The 11,814-nt window shown below is 47.9% G+C and overlaps 5 protein-coding genes across 5 annotated transcripts; 2 read left to right on the forward strand and 3 right to left on the reverse strand.

Moving 5' to 3' along the window:
• Positions 1 to 4,664: 4,664 nt before the first annotated feature.
• PENARI_c008G00135 (uncharacterized protein) lies at positions 4,665 to 5,217 on the forward strand (the record flags this gene model as incomplete). The annotated part of the gene is made up of 2 exons (XM_022631266.1): positions 4,665 to 4,695; positions 4,763 to 5,217. The coding sequence occupies 2 exons, from the start codon at positions 4,665 to 4,667 to the stop codon at positions 5,215 to 5,217; spliced, it is 486 nt and encodes a 161-aa protein (XP_022488464.1).
• Positions 5,218 to 5,601: 384 nt separating this feature from the next.
• On the forward strand, positions 5,602 to 6,404 carry PENARI_c008G07319 (uncharacterized protein; the record flags this gene model as incomplete). The annotated part of the gene is made up of 3 exons (XM_022631508.1): positions 5,602 to 5,616; positions 5,685 to 5,858; positions 6,039 to 6,404. 3 exons carry the CDS (start codon positions 5,602 to 5,604, stop codon positions 6,402 to 6,404), a joined length of 555 nt encoding a protein of 184 aa, XP_022488452.1.
• Positions 6,405 to 7,281: 877 nt separating this feature from the next.
• On the reverse strand, positions 7,282 to 9,096 carry PENARI_c008G04770 (uncharacterized protein; the record flags this gene model as incomplete). The annotated part of the gene is made up of 3 exons (XM_022631430.1): positions 7,282 to 8,263; positions 8,326 to 8,753; positions 8,809 to 9,096. The coding sequence occupies 3 exons, from the start codon at positions 9,094 to 9,096 to the stop codon at positions 7,282 to 7,284; spliced, it is 1,698 nt and encodes a 565-aa protein (XP_022488567.1).
• Positions 9,097 to 9,543: 447 nt separating this feature from the next.
• PENARI_c008G04375 (putative ubiquitin-conjugating enzyme) lies at positions 9,544 to 10,696 on the reverse strand (the record flags this gene model as incomplete). The annotated part of the gene is made up of 4 exons (XM_022631417.1): positions 9,544 to 9,621; positions 9,679 to 10,439; positions 10,494 to 10,588; positions 10,635 to 10,696. 4 exons carry the CDS (start codon positions 10,694 to 10,696, stop codon positions 9,544 to 9,546), a joined length of 996 nt encoding a protein of 331 aa, XP_022488679.1.
• Positions 10,697 to 10,727: 31 nt separating this feature from the next.
• Positions 10,728 to 11,570, reverse strand: PENARI_c008G09781 (uncharacterized protein; the record flags this gene model as incomplete). The annotated part of the gene is made up of 3 exons (XM_022631597.1): positions 10,728 to 10,733; positions 10,977 to 11,446; positions 11,510 to 11,570. 3 exons carry the CDS (start codon positions 11,568 to 11,570, stop codon positions 10,728 to 10,730), a joined length of 537 nt encoding a protein of 178 aa, XP_022488768.1.
• Between the last annotated feature and the right edge of the window lie 244 nt (positions 11,571 to 11,814).

The raw sequence follows: 11,814 nt of genomic DNA on the forward strand, positions 1-11,814 counted from the left end.
GCTCCTTCGGGAGCTTACCTTTAAGCATCAGTATCCTCATCCGTAAGATAATGACACCCCCTACTCTCTCAGCGTATCCATTCATTTCTAGATGCCCTAGTGGACTATGATAGACCACTATCCCGTCCGATATTAGACTCCGTTCTGACACCCTTCCTACGGAAGCTTTATTATCATAATGGAAGGCCTTAATCGGTAGGTTCCACCAATTTTTGGCTAATTAGACGAACTAGGTAATGGCTTGCTAACATTTAGGCTTCAGCTTATACGTCATAACCCACTAAAACCTAATTCCTTCCACGTAAAAATGAGAGATCCATCGATGCCTATTGTAGGCATAAGGAAGCTGAATTAGGTCGAAGTGTACTCTTCTAAATCGGCCAAAGCTTCGTCTAATTAGCTTCCTAGACACTTATCGATTCGACCTTCCTAGGTTACATATCTCGTATACCTTAGGTGCTACTTCCTCTGCGTTAATAATCACTCCTTCAACCATTTTTAGCATTTGCTTGAGAGTTGCAGGCTATATATAGGCTAGACGTCGATACCATAGCTCTATTGAACCTTTCTCCTACCTTAGTGCCGAGGATACTACATTAGTAGTGTTCTAAATAGCTTCATTAGGTTAGTCAAAGATCTATAACCCGTGCTGTTTCCTAAGATGCAAGCTAACTATAGGGATACCCTAGTGGTCCTAGATATACCCTTTAGCTTTAGCCTATTCACCACCCTTTTCTCGTAGCCTAGCGTACGATACTAGGTTGATATGGAACCTAGGTGCGTAGTAAGCGTCGCTTAAGGTGATTGTCTTCTCTTTTCCTGATATCGGGTCCGCGCCGGTAAGCTTTACTGTCCCTCGTCCGATGACTGCCGTACTATTGTCTCCCATCGCGAGAGTCTCCTAAACTGGTCTAAGGTTGTCAAACCAGCTTTTCTCATTATAGACATGGACGCCAGAGCCGGTGTCGAGGATCTATCGATCATGGAGTACGGAGCCAATTTCCTAGGTTAAAAAGGACGTATTTCCTAGGTGTAATTGGATGGCATTTGCTGGCATTTTTGACGATTTTTCGACAGTTTTTTCGATGGTTTCATTGATCCATTTCCTCCATGCCAGGTCGGCCGATAGAGCTTTCTCCATTTTTTAGAGATTTTCCCTCTTTGGCTGGTAACCGTCGGGTCGAATTGCTTTATTGACGACCTAGTAGTTAGTGAATTGATGTTTTAGATGCTTGTTACCGTATAGGCAAGGTCTTTTATCGAAAGGTATATCTTCCCTTGGCTTCCTAGAGTCATTTCTTACTTCCTGATAACCCTGCCAAGTGGAGAAAGACCCCTTTAACGCTAACGGTAGCGCTTACGGTGATAGATCAGACTATCCAATTTCCCGATATAGGCCTCTAAAGGATTCGATTAGGTCTTAAGTGTCGTACGAGGCTCTATTCATCACTATCTCTTGATATTTTGCTTGCCACCAGATTGGTAAGACCTCTTTAACTACTTATAGGAAGTCCTAATTAGCGCTTTCGACTTTAGGAAGCTAGAGACTAACTACTTACTACCTTAGCTCGGTCCACAAAGCAAGCCATTTCTCGATATCTCCAGTAGGTTTTACTATCGAGAAAGCTCTCCATTACATCCGAATTTCCTCCTTAAACGCGGGCGTACGCGCGAACCTAGTCTTTAGATAGACTAGGCGGTCATACGGGGTGTCGAATTCGAGGACTACGTCACGGAGACTACTATCCACGAAGGTGATAATATACTCATTCACTTTATTAAGGCCTTTCCGCTACTTCTCCCAGCGGTTGGCACCAATTTTGTAGACCTCCAAGAGGTCTCTCTAGTCCTTTTTAGCCTCCGTATTCGCTTCCAGCGGATACTCAGGCTCCTATGGCTCTTTCAGAGCCTTCGGACGATAGGCTTCATCGGTGTCAGGGTTACAAAGGTCCTAGACAGTCCGATTCATTGCGAATGCCCTTATCCTCTTGTGCCATACTCGCCATTGTGACGAGTCTTTCAGTTTATCACCCTTTAGGGCGGAGAGCATTGACGCCGTCTCTATTGTGGATACTACTTCTAGCGATGAAGCAAGGATCCTACGAGATGGTTAGATGGTAGGGATCGAAGGGATTCAGGGGTCAGGAAGTCTGCTAGATGCTTTTTGGACCTTTTAGCTTGCGAATAGCTTCAAGGATGATAGCAAATGAATTCCTAATAGGTGCGAACCGGGCTCATAACTGTCACGATCTGTACTGTATCCGGCCAATTGGAGATGTAAATGACTCTGTATTTCATTACCCCTATTTTCCACTATTTATGGGTCCATTCTAGTTACTAAGCTATGCCGTCGGATCATCTATAGACCCGGTTTCATGCAGTATTCGTAAGGTAATTGCGACAAATTTGTATATCCTCAGGCAGCGGGAAGTGGACTCAACATTCCGCCCCAACACCCACTTCACTACAGATGAATCCCTTTTTTCTATTTTGGTCTTTCAATTGGACGGATCGAATGCTAAGTGCCACCAGCAGCCTTGCATGTTGTACGTGGGGTGGTTGAGCTCCAATCATCTTTTTACGATTGAACTTTCAATAGCAGGTATTGCCAGACTGATTTACCGACTTCCCAACGTAAGTTTTAGAGCAAAAGTTCGCAAACCTAGAATCGAACTTGCCCTCTAGAGTGACCACTGCGAACGAGTGACTTGTATAGAGACAGTGCTAGTGGGTAATGTTTCTTTGCTTCTTGCTTGATCATTTCGAGCTTCGAGAGAGAAAGTCTTGGCGCCATGGCGCAAAAAAAACCGTTGGAGATTGAGAACGTTGGCCCAAGAAGGCTTTAGCGGGGGAGCGATGGGAGACCGCCAAAATTTGATGGAAAGCAAAACCATCTGCTCACTTTTCTTTACCCTGTGAGCAGATGAAATGCCCTAAAACGAAGGAGCGGAGTGAAAGGCGTTACAAACCGCGGGTCTGCGCGAGGCTGACTTGGAGGCGGAGTTGACTGCGACGAACACAGCCAAATCTCGCGCCAAGCCTCGCCCTTATTGACCTGGAATTGGTCTGAAACTTGTCCCCTCACGTGCTCGAGTTTCTGTCTTGTTTCTGGGTAACTGCGTGCGACAGCGCTCGTGATCAGTATTTTGGACGAAAGGTCTGGGGCATGCTGGGTATTAGGAAATGCAGGTGACTTGGTATTCTCGCAGTTCCTTGGACCGTAATAAATGGCGGTAGCTGCGGTAATGGTGAGAGTGATGCAGCCGCTTACCCGGGCAATGGTATTTCGAATATGATTTTAGCCAGAAACAAAGCTATAGATGAATTTGCTAGATGTATACAGCGTATCCAATCCAGCAAAAATGAAGGCCTAAGAATCAATAACGCTTGTAGTGAAGGTTTGCTGGATTCCTGCGAATACCTACATCGCTTGGTGGTGTTGCCTCTTTGGGTTATTATTCTGGGGGAAAATAGGGTGACGAGGTAATTAACAGACAGACCTACCCTTCACTTATTAGAGAAACAGACCGAACCTTTTTGAGGACAGATTTGCAGTCTATGTGCTGTACATAAGCACTAGTTACAAGCTATTTCGTGTTGCAGCCCGAGTCGGAATTTAAGTACCACACGTCAAAGCCATGACCCGTCAACACACACCCTCTATCACTTGTGGTTCTCTGGATAATGCAAGAAGCCGAAAGTAGCTAGAGTTGAATCGACTTGATTGGAAACATTCAAGAATGAGGGTGCGTCTAGTCTTACATCGTTACTGTCTCGCTCTATCACTTGCTGCTATCTATGAATATAAACGAAGAAGATGGCACCTGGTTACGAACAGTTAAATAGACGATCATCGCCCATGTCCTGATCCTCCCCATCGGCCAGAGAAGATACTCCACATTTAAAGCCCTTTCCAGTCTACGAGGTCTGACAACTCATACCTCGTCTGATTTCCTTCAAGCCTTTCAAGGCAATTGTACTCCATCGGTGAGCTACACTGGCATCTAAAAAGACAACTGTCTGGACCCCACTAACGTGACAATTATTAGAGCGACTGATAGTACAAAACCTATACTGAGACCCTCACCTGTTCTCACCACCACGATGACACAATGTTATTCTTGCAAAGGCGCTGGACAATGCGACAAAAGCTGCTCGAGCTGCCAGGGTGTAGGGACCTGGCTTCAGCAAAATCAGAGCGGAAATCGAAAGATGACTTGCACGCCCTGTAATGGCAAAGGCACGGTTTGGGGATCTTGTCCGAGATGCAATGGAAGCGGGAATATCTGATTTTTATTCGCCGTCCGACGCAGATCATAATTGGGGAAAGCTGGCCCTTCGGGTGTCAATTTCGGTTGCCAAACTTTGGGCACGATGGCAACGGTTAGGCGAGCCAGCCAGCTGGTTTATCCCGTGACCAATATTTAGTCGTGTTCAAGATGAAATAAATGACTTGCTGAAGACATCGGCTGGTGCAGCTGACTACGCGCGCGTGGTTGCAATTCTCATGTACACGTAGACCAATGGAAAGATAAATTCATTAGCACCCTGTGCGATCAGTTCCCAATCGGTGAATACGAAATTTGGGAGAGGCGCAAGTCACTCATTCCTCATGTCAAATCCGCAATGCCATAGCGGCCAGCATCAGCTGAGTGTCTACAACGATGGGCTACATTGCTTTTATAGAGGTGCATGGTATGCATGGCAATGCGGTAACATCCCGGATGTTAGACAAATGGCGGCAAATCTAAAGATAAAAGAGTGACCTTGTTGGGTGAGGGCCATGAAGATGCTGTTGATGGCACAAGCATGTTAGCAACAGCATACTGGCTTGAGAGCCAGTGGGAGGAGGCCGAGCAATTCCAAACGCTGGTGATGGGTGCTCGTAAGACGAAGCTCGGCGAGGATCTTCCCCATACTCTGACGAGTATGACCAACCTAGCGTCGGTGTACAGTAGCCAAGGCCGGTGGCCCGAGGCCGAACAGCTCGATTTGCAGGTGATAGGGACTCGCAAGACGAAGCTTGGCGAAGATCATCTTGACACGCTGACCAGTATGGTTAATTTCGCTTTCACCTGGAAATCACCAGGTCACGATGCCGAAGCCATCAACTTGCTACGAGATTGCTTAGCCAAGGAAAAACGAATATTAAGGCAGCACCATCCGAACACTTCATCGAATTCTGAAACATTGCTCGAATGGGAAATAGAGGCTTGATATGAATGCCTAGACAGGATAGATTTTGGAATATAACATGTTATGGCAATTTCTGTTTTATATGTTAATTTCCCAAAACAATCTTTCCCATGTAGACTTCCGCATAACCCAATTTGGGTCGGGATCCTCCCTAACCTAGGCCTAACCCGGACCCCATACTAGGGCCCTAGTAAAACCTAATTTAGCCCTAACTCGACCTAGTTTTTGCATTTTGATTATAAAGCAAATTTGCATCTACGGAGAATAGCGTCATTTATGTCTTCCCTTAAGCGTAGCTAACGAACCTATAACCACATTACTATTAGATCGGAATTCTAGAGACAACGCATTTAGTAAACCTTAGAATTATCCTTCTCAGTGCGAAGAAAAAGAAATAAACAAAAAATGTCGCGCAAGGATGTGGCCATGTGCCTCGCACAGTATATCAAGTTCTCCGCACAACAGGTGCTGACTTCGTTACAAACAAGAACCACCCCGGGAATGTTACCATCAAGACTGATACCACAGTCGACAAAATCATCTTCAGAAGCAGGCGAATGGAACGCGCTTCGGCTGTGGCAACTCTAAACTCGGATGGCACATCCCGGATTTACCATGCACGAACGGAGATTATCATCTCCGGAGGCGCATACTGCAGCCCTGTAATTTTGCTTCGATCTGGCATCGGGCCCAAAGCCGAACTTGCCCAGCACAATATTCCCTGCACGGTTAACCTACCAGGTGCAGGAAAGAACCTAATGGACCACCTATTCAGTATTACCTTTATTCTTCCCTTCATCCACCCATCCAAGATCAAAATCAAACAAAGCTAACCAAACCAGATCGTCTTCATGTTCTACGAGACGGAAAAGAAAGGCCTAACAAACGTCCATCACGTCTACCACGACCCAAACTTCGACAAAACCTACGAAGAATGGAAAACCCAAAAATTAGGCTTCCTCTCCACCTTCCCCTTCGGCAGCTTCGCCTTCGCCAGACTAGACGAGCGCCTAAAAGACGAACCGCTCTGGAAAAACACATCCCGCCAACCAGGACGCGACCCGATGGGCCTAACACCTTCCCAACCAAACATCGAATTCTTCTCAGCGGAATGCTACGGCGGGCCAAAACAGTACGACCAGTTTCCGGTGATATTGACGGAAAAAAAGACGGCGCTTTTCTGTTTGCCTACGTACTCGTTCTTGTGACCACCAGCACGCATTTTCCATGATAGCAGAGCTATTCGCGCCTAAATCGCGCGGGTCTGTGGCGTTGAAATCGGCGGATGGGATGGAGAATCCGATTGTTGATTGTAATTATTTGGCTGATCCGCTTGATTTGTTAGTTTTGAGTGAGGCTTGTCGGTTTGGCAATGACGTTGTTATGAAGGGGGCTGGGACGAAGGATATTGTTAAGGGGTCTTGGCCGCCGAATTTGAATCATCATTCTTATACGACGAGGAAGGAGTGGGTTCCTTATGTTAAGGAGCATGCTACTACTTGTGAGTCTTTTATTTTATTTTCCTTTTAGACCGTTTTCGGGGTTAATGACCTTCTTGTCTTTCTTTTGTAGGCTATCATGCTGCCGGTACATGTGCCATGGGGAGGAGGGATAACCCTGTGGCTGTGCTTGATGAGAAACTTCAGGTTAGGGGTGTTTCTGGGTTGAGGGTTGCTGATTGTAGTGTTATGCCTACTTTGCATGGAGGTCATACCCAGATGCCGGCTTATGGTATTGGGGAGAAGTGTGCGGACTTGATCAAGGAGACGTGGCGCATGGCGGGTAATACCTATCCTCGTATTTGAGGTTGGTCGTTACGAGCATGTAGCGCATTACAGAAAGTGCCGTACTGATATGTTTTCCGTATGCATCATTGCTCAGTTCCCGGACTAGATTAGAGTATCAGGGTTTTGTTTAATTGTGACCGCGTTATGATTGTATGGATCACACTTCAGCAATAAGAGCAGAAGTCCTTATACAGGTGCGGATCCTAAAACATGAGAGAAGAATATAGCAAGCCAGACACGCAAGGCCCCATAATGATAGTATAAGCAATCCAAAAAAAGCAAAGTCTGCCGGTCTATTTCAACTGCTCACACTTGCAGAACCCAAACTTATATTGATAGAATCGTCGTCGTCTTCGTATGCCATCAGTGTCGAAATCTTCTGATGACCGCAACCTGGCTTGTTGGACATATCCAGGGTGCGGGAGATCGTGCAATGAGTTTCCAAGCACACAGTGTGCGATTTCGGTAGAAAAGAGTGTTCATATTCGAGACCAGCAGTAAGAACCTGCTGGAGAGCCGGCTCAGAAGAATACTCCCTCAACACATCGTTGATCTGGGCAATCAATTCCTTGAACATGGAATTATCTGTGAACTGTGTATCTTGGTATTGAACCAAAGGTAGCCCAATTTTCAGCTTATATATCCAAGTTTCGCCTGGACGTAGTCGCATCAGATGAGTACTTCCTGCCGCAGCCTCGAACCAACATCCATTGCCAAGACCAACCGAAAGTTTCAAGTCTGATATGACTCCAGGGCTGATGCCGGTGCGAAGCTGTCGAACAACTTTGGTGACTTTGCGCGCAAAATGGGCATTTCTGGGGTCTGAATCTGCTTCATCGGCATCAGAACAAATGTGCCAGCCCGGTGGGTGGGCTGTCCCGAGAGGAAAGTAGGGCTGAGGGGAGACTGTGTGAAAACCGATGGCCTTGTCGATATTGGCTACCAAAAAGGACTTTGGGGAGCCGGCTGAGATGAAAACCAGATGACAGAACGCAGTTCTAGATGAGGGACAAAACAGTAGGGATACTTTTTGAATAGAGTTCGCCAGGTCTGGGCATCTTCTCCTATGCTTCTTCATCTGGCGTATGGAGAAGATGTTCAAAGAAGCTTGAGCAGCCTCGGCTGAATGAAACCCCAGAGGAAGCAATATATCAAATCCGTTCGGTGAACGCCCATTTACGCATGCCAAGGCCAGCCTGTCATAAGTAGCAATCAAGCTTGAAGCGAGCGCCGTGGATGCCATGATCATTGGCGTCAAAAGGCTGGGCGAAGGTTGTTGTCTGTGTCATGATAGGTGGGTCAGATTAGTATTTGACAAAGCATGCAAAGGGTAACAACTTACAAGCAATCAAGTAGTATTATCATGTCAAGAGGAGCCAAGTGGGAGGTCACAGGCAATGCAATGGGATTGACGTCAACAGATATATTCACCGAGGTCCAAACGGACATATAATCTGCCTGGATGCATGGCCGGCTTGCATAAGAACTCATGTTGGCGAATGCAATAGGAAGATCCATCGGGCACAACAAGTCAGACACGCCTTGGTGCAGTATTTTTGACAAAGACCGGGCACGATCAGTCATAAAAACCTGTTGTGACATTGGACCCGTAGACGCTCCCATTTCCAGTGAGACATTTTGTGGCGTTGACGTGAGGCATGGTTGCAAGGAGTTCCAAGATCCGGAGCTCCAGCGAACGAGCAGGCGTGGCGCGATCTGATACCCACTCCTTGTCGTGAGTCCTTGGGCCCGGAGACGACGTCGCGAGGTCTGCATATATGGGTCAGCAGGAGAAACAACTTCCCAAAGGTATGGAAGCTATCACATTGTCAACAAATGGGTCGTCATCTGCGTCTTGGCCAGGAACCAGTATACCCCGGGCTGCGGTAGTATGATCCGGACGAAGTTTCGTAATCTCGATATTGTAAAGACTGTCACTTAGAGATGGAGTTCGTGTGGATGTCGCAGCCTCCTTCGACTCATAATTCACGCTCGTGGCAAGTGAAGAGCTGCGACACGGAATCTGCGGGTATGCTAGAGACAGCGAGCTGAATTTGTGATCGGATAACGCGCTGCGTTTGATGACAGTGAGCGGTACAGGCAGCTCGTCCATGGTTGCGATCTAAACGTGCTCTCGGTTGGTGACAGGGACCTCGATCTCGATCTGGATATCAGAGCACTCTGTCGCACGAGTCGACGGTACGATGTTGCAACTCTCGGGATCGGATCGAATCTGCTTGCGTCTCTGTTGTTTCTTGAGACGACAGCACGATAGGCAGGTTTGCTTGATGGAGTGAATACTCCAGTACTCGGAACATGCAAGAGCGATGGCAACAGCGCAGACAAGGACAACAATGGGCACAAGAATTAATGCAATCAGTAAAGCTGAACTCTTAAAATCCAAGGATAGCGTATTGGTCATTTTGTGAAATATGAATGTGAGTAGAAGTTGGGGAGGAGAACGGCAAGTATATCTATACGCAAGTAGTGGAAAGGGCGATGGGAACCAAGGTACAAAAGTCAAGTAGCATCGGGTATCTGAACACAAAACAAGCACTCTTTATACATTGCCTACCATGGCTGCCATACTCTCCTTGACCGAGTTCAAGCTCGCATCATCCAACCGTGAGAACCGAATCTAAGAACAGCTTAGTATCATCCGGGCGAAACGTACGCTCAGCGCAAGAGATCTTACCATTTCATCCCCATTCCCACGAGCAGCACTTCCAAATAACATCGGATCAGAGCGCGAATTCTCAATCTCATCTTGAGCCCGCCGAGCCCAGATCCCATCCCAATGCCAGTCACCGGGAAGCCGGGTCTGCGGGCTTCCCCGTTTCCATCCTCCGCCAGTACCACCTCGGCGGTGTGCCTTCCACGCATGCCATGCCCCAGGATTGCCGGCGACTTCAACTGGCAACGAATCCAGCACAGTTTCATCATCGAACGTCGACCGGATGTAATCCAATATTTCTGAGACAGGGACAATAGACCTTGGTTCCGCAAACTGGTCCATGGAAGGGACCTGGGCCACGCGTGGTGTCTCCACGTCATTGTCACTGGTTTCCGGGTGCGTTGATGTCGGGGCAGTCGACGTGTCCGGGGCTACATCGCCTTTTGCAGGATCTGCAGCACTCGTTTCACCCGACGGTGCAGCAGTTGCACTATTCCCGCTTACATTTCGCGATGTATTCCCCGATGCTAAGCCGCTCCGCTTTGCTCTGCCAAACCAGTGAGGGAATCCATGGCGGAGACTGAACCCACCAGGCGGTAACCGTTCCTCATCTGTTGCGCTGACAGGGTTGTCACTTGCCGAGCCGGTACTGAAGGTATAAGTGGTGAGGGGCACAATCAATGGGTGGAAGAAGTCGGTCGCGAAGGTGACCAGAGGTGGGAGGTCGGGGTAGGTGTCAGGGAAGCGGAGTTGGAAGCGGAGGATGGCGGATGCGTAGGGACCTACAGACTGGATTTTAGATGGTTTTACAGTTCAATTGATGGGTTCAGACTAACCTGAGCGAACGAAGATCACTCCATTCCAGAGTGTCGGGTCTCCAGGAGCCAGGGTCACGTAGACCCCTGGCGGTGTTGCATGTTTTAAGCTCGCACTTCGGAAGTCAGTACATGGATCATAATGCGAAGCAAATAACTCACAATTCCAGGTGGAGCTGCTGCTTTCGAAGAGACGGAATGCAGGGTAATCTGGTGGTCGCCATTGTACAGAAGAAGTTGGAGAAGTTGAGATGCTTATCGCTTATCAATGTCAATATGGGGATTCTCACAGTTCACAAACAAGCTTGGAAATATACCATGTTCTAAAAGATCTAATATATACTATAAACTACTTTGTCTAGCCATTTGCATGGGAAATCTATCAAAATCCGACTCTTTTCCAAGAAGACCGAGATGCATCATCCCCTCTCCAACACCTTCATATATCCCTCCAGCCACACCTTCCATCCACCAAGCGGCAAAGCTCGACAATGCAGCACCTACTCTTCCTTCATTGAGTTTGCAAACCGCCACGCCGATGTTGATACTGCCTTTCCCAAGCCCATCGGCTGTGTCCAGCGTAGTGGTTAGAATGCGCTCAGTGATACGGTGGGTCCGCTCATATGCATATATCTGGCGCAAAAGCAGCTTTGCATATGGTAGAAGGATTCGCAGGAGAATAAATATTTGCACAATTGTCGAGGCGAGGAGTCTATGTAGATACGATCTCGGGTGGGAGTTGTATTTGTTGTTCCCATCAGGGAGATATTGCGGTGGTTGAGGATATGGCGCTAGTGATGCTTTGACCGACTCTGGGATGTGATGTTCGAGCATGGAAGTCTCCTCGGTAGACAGATCTGGCGGTAAAGCATCGAGAAGGTAAACCAAGGCATTTACATAAAGCGATCGAGCCAGGCGGCCGTCGGCTTGTGGTTGCTGAGCTTCATATCCCGCGTTGCGCAAAAGATTGAACGCTTTAGCCCCATCAAGTATTCTGTCAGTGATAGCTAGTCAATATACAATAGTCTAGGACTCACCGGGTACTACCCGGTTCCATCGCAACCCGGACTCGGCTTCATATTTAGTCGGACTTCCCATTTCCTCGGCTGGAGGGCTGTCCGGGCTCCGGGAGCCAGAATCAAAAGAGTCCAGATCATCGCTTGCTGTCCAGGGACGTACCTCGGGTACCACTCGCTCTAGGGATTGGCTGTGGCACAGCAGATGAGGTTCTGATCTGGAAGCCAGTCCCCGGCGCGGATCCCCGCTCGATTCGGTACCTATGGGCGCACGGTGGGATGAGTATAAGCGGGGCAGCCGACGTCTAATCGAGGCCGGGATGGCG

Source organism: Penicillium arizonense (assembly GCF_001773325.1).
Source record: "Penicillium arizonense strain CBS 141311 chromosome Unknown PENARI_contig008, whole genome shotgun sequence".
Lineage (NCBI taxonomy): Eukaryota > Fungi > Ascomycota > Eurotiomycetes > Eurotiales > Aspergillaceae > Penicillium > Penicillium arizonense.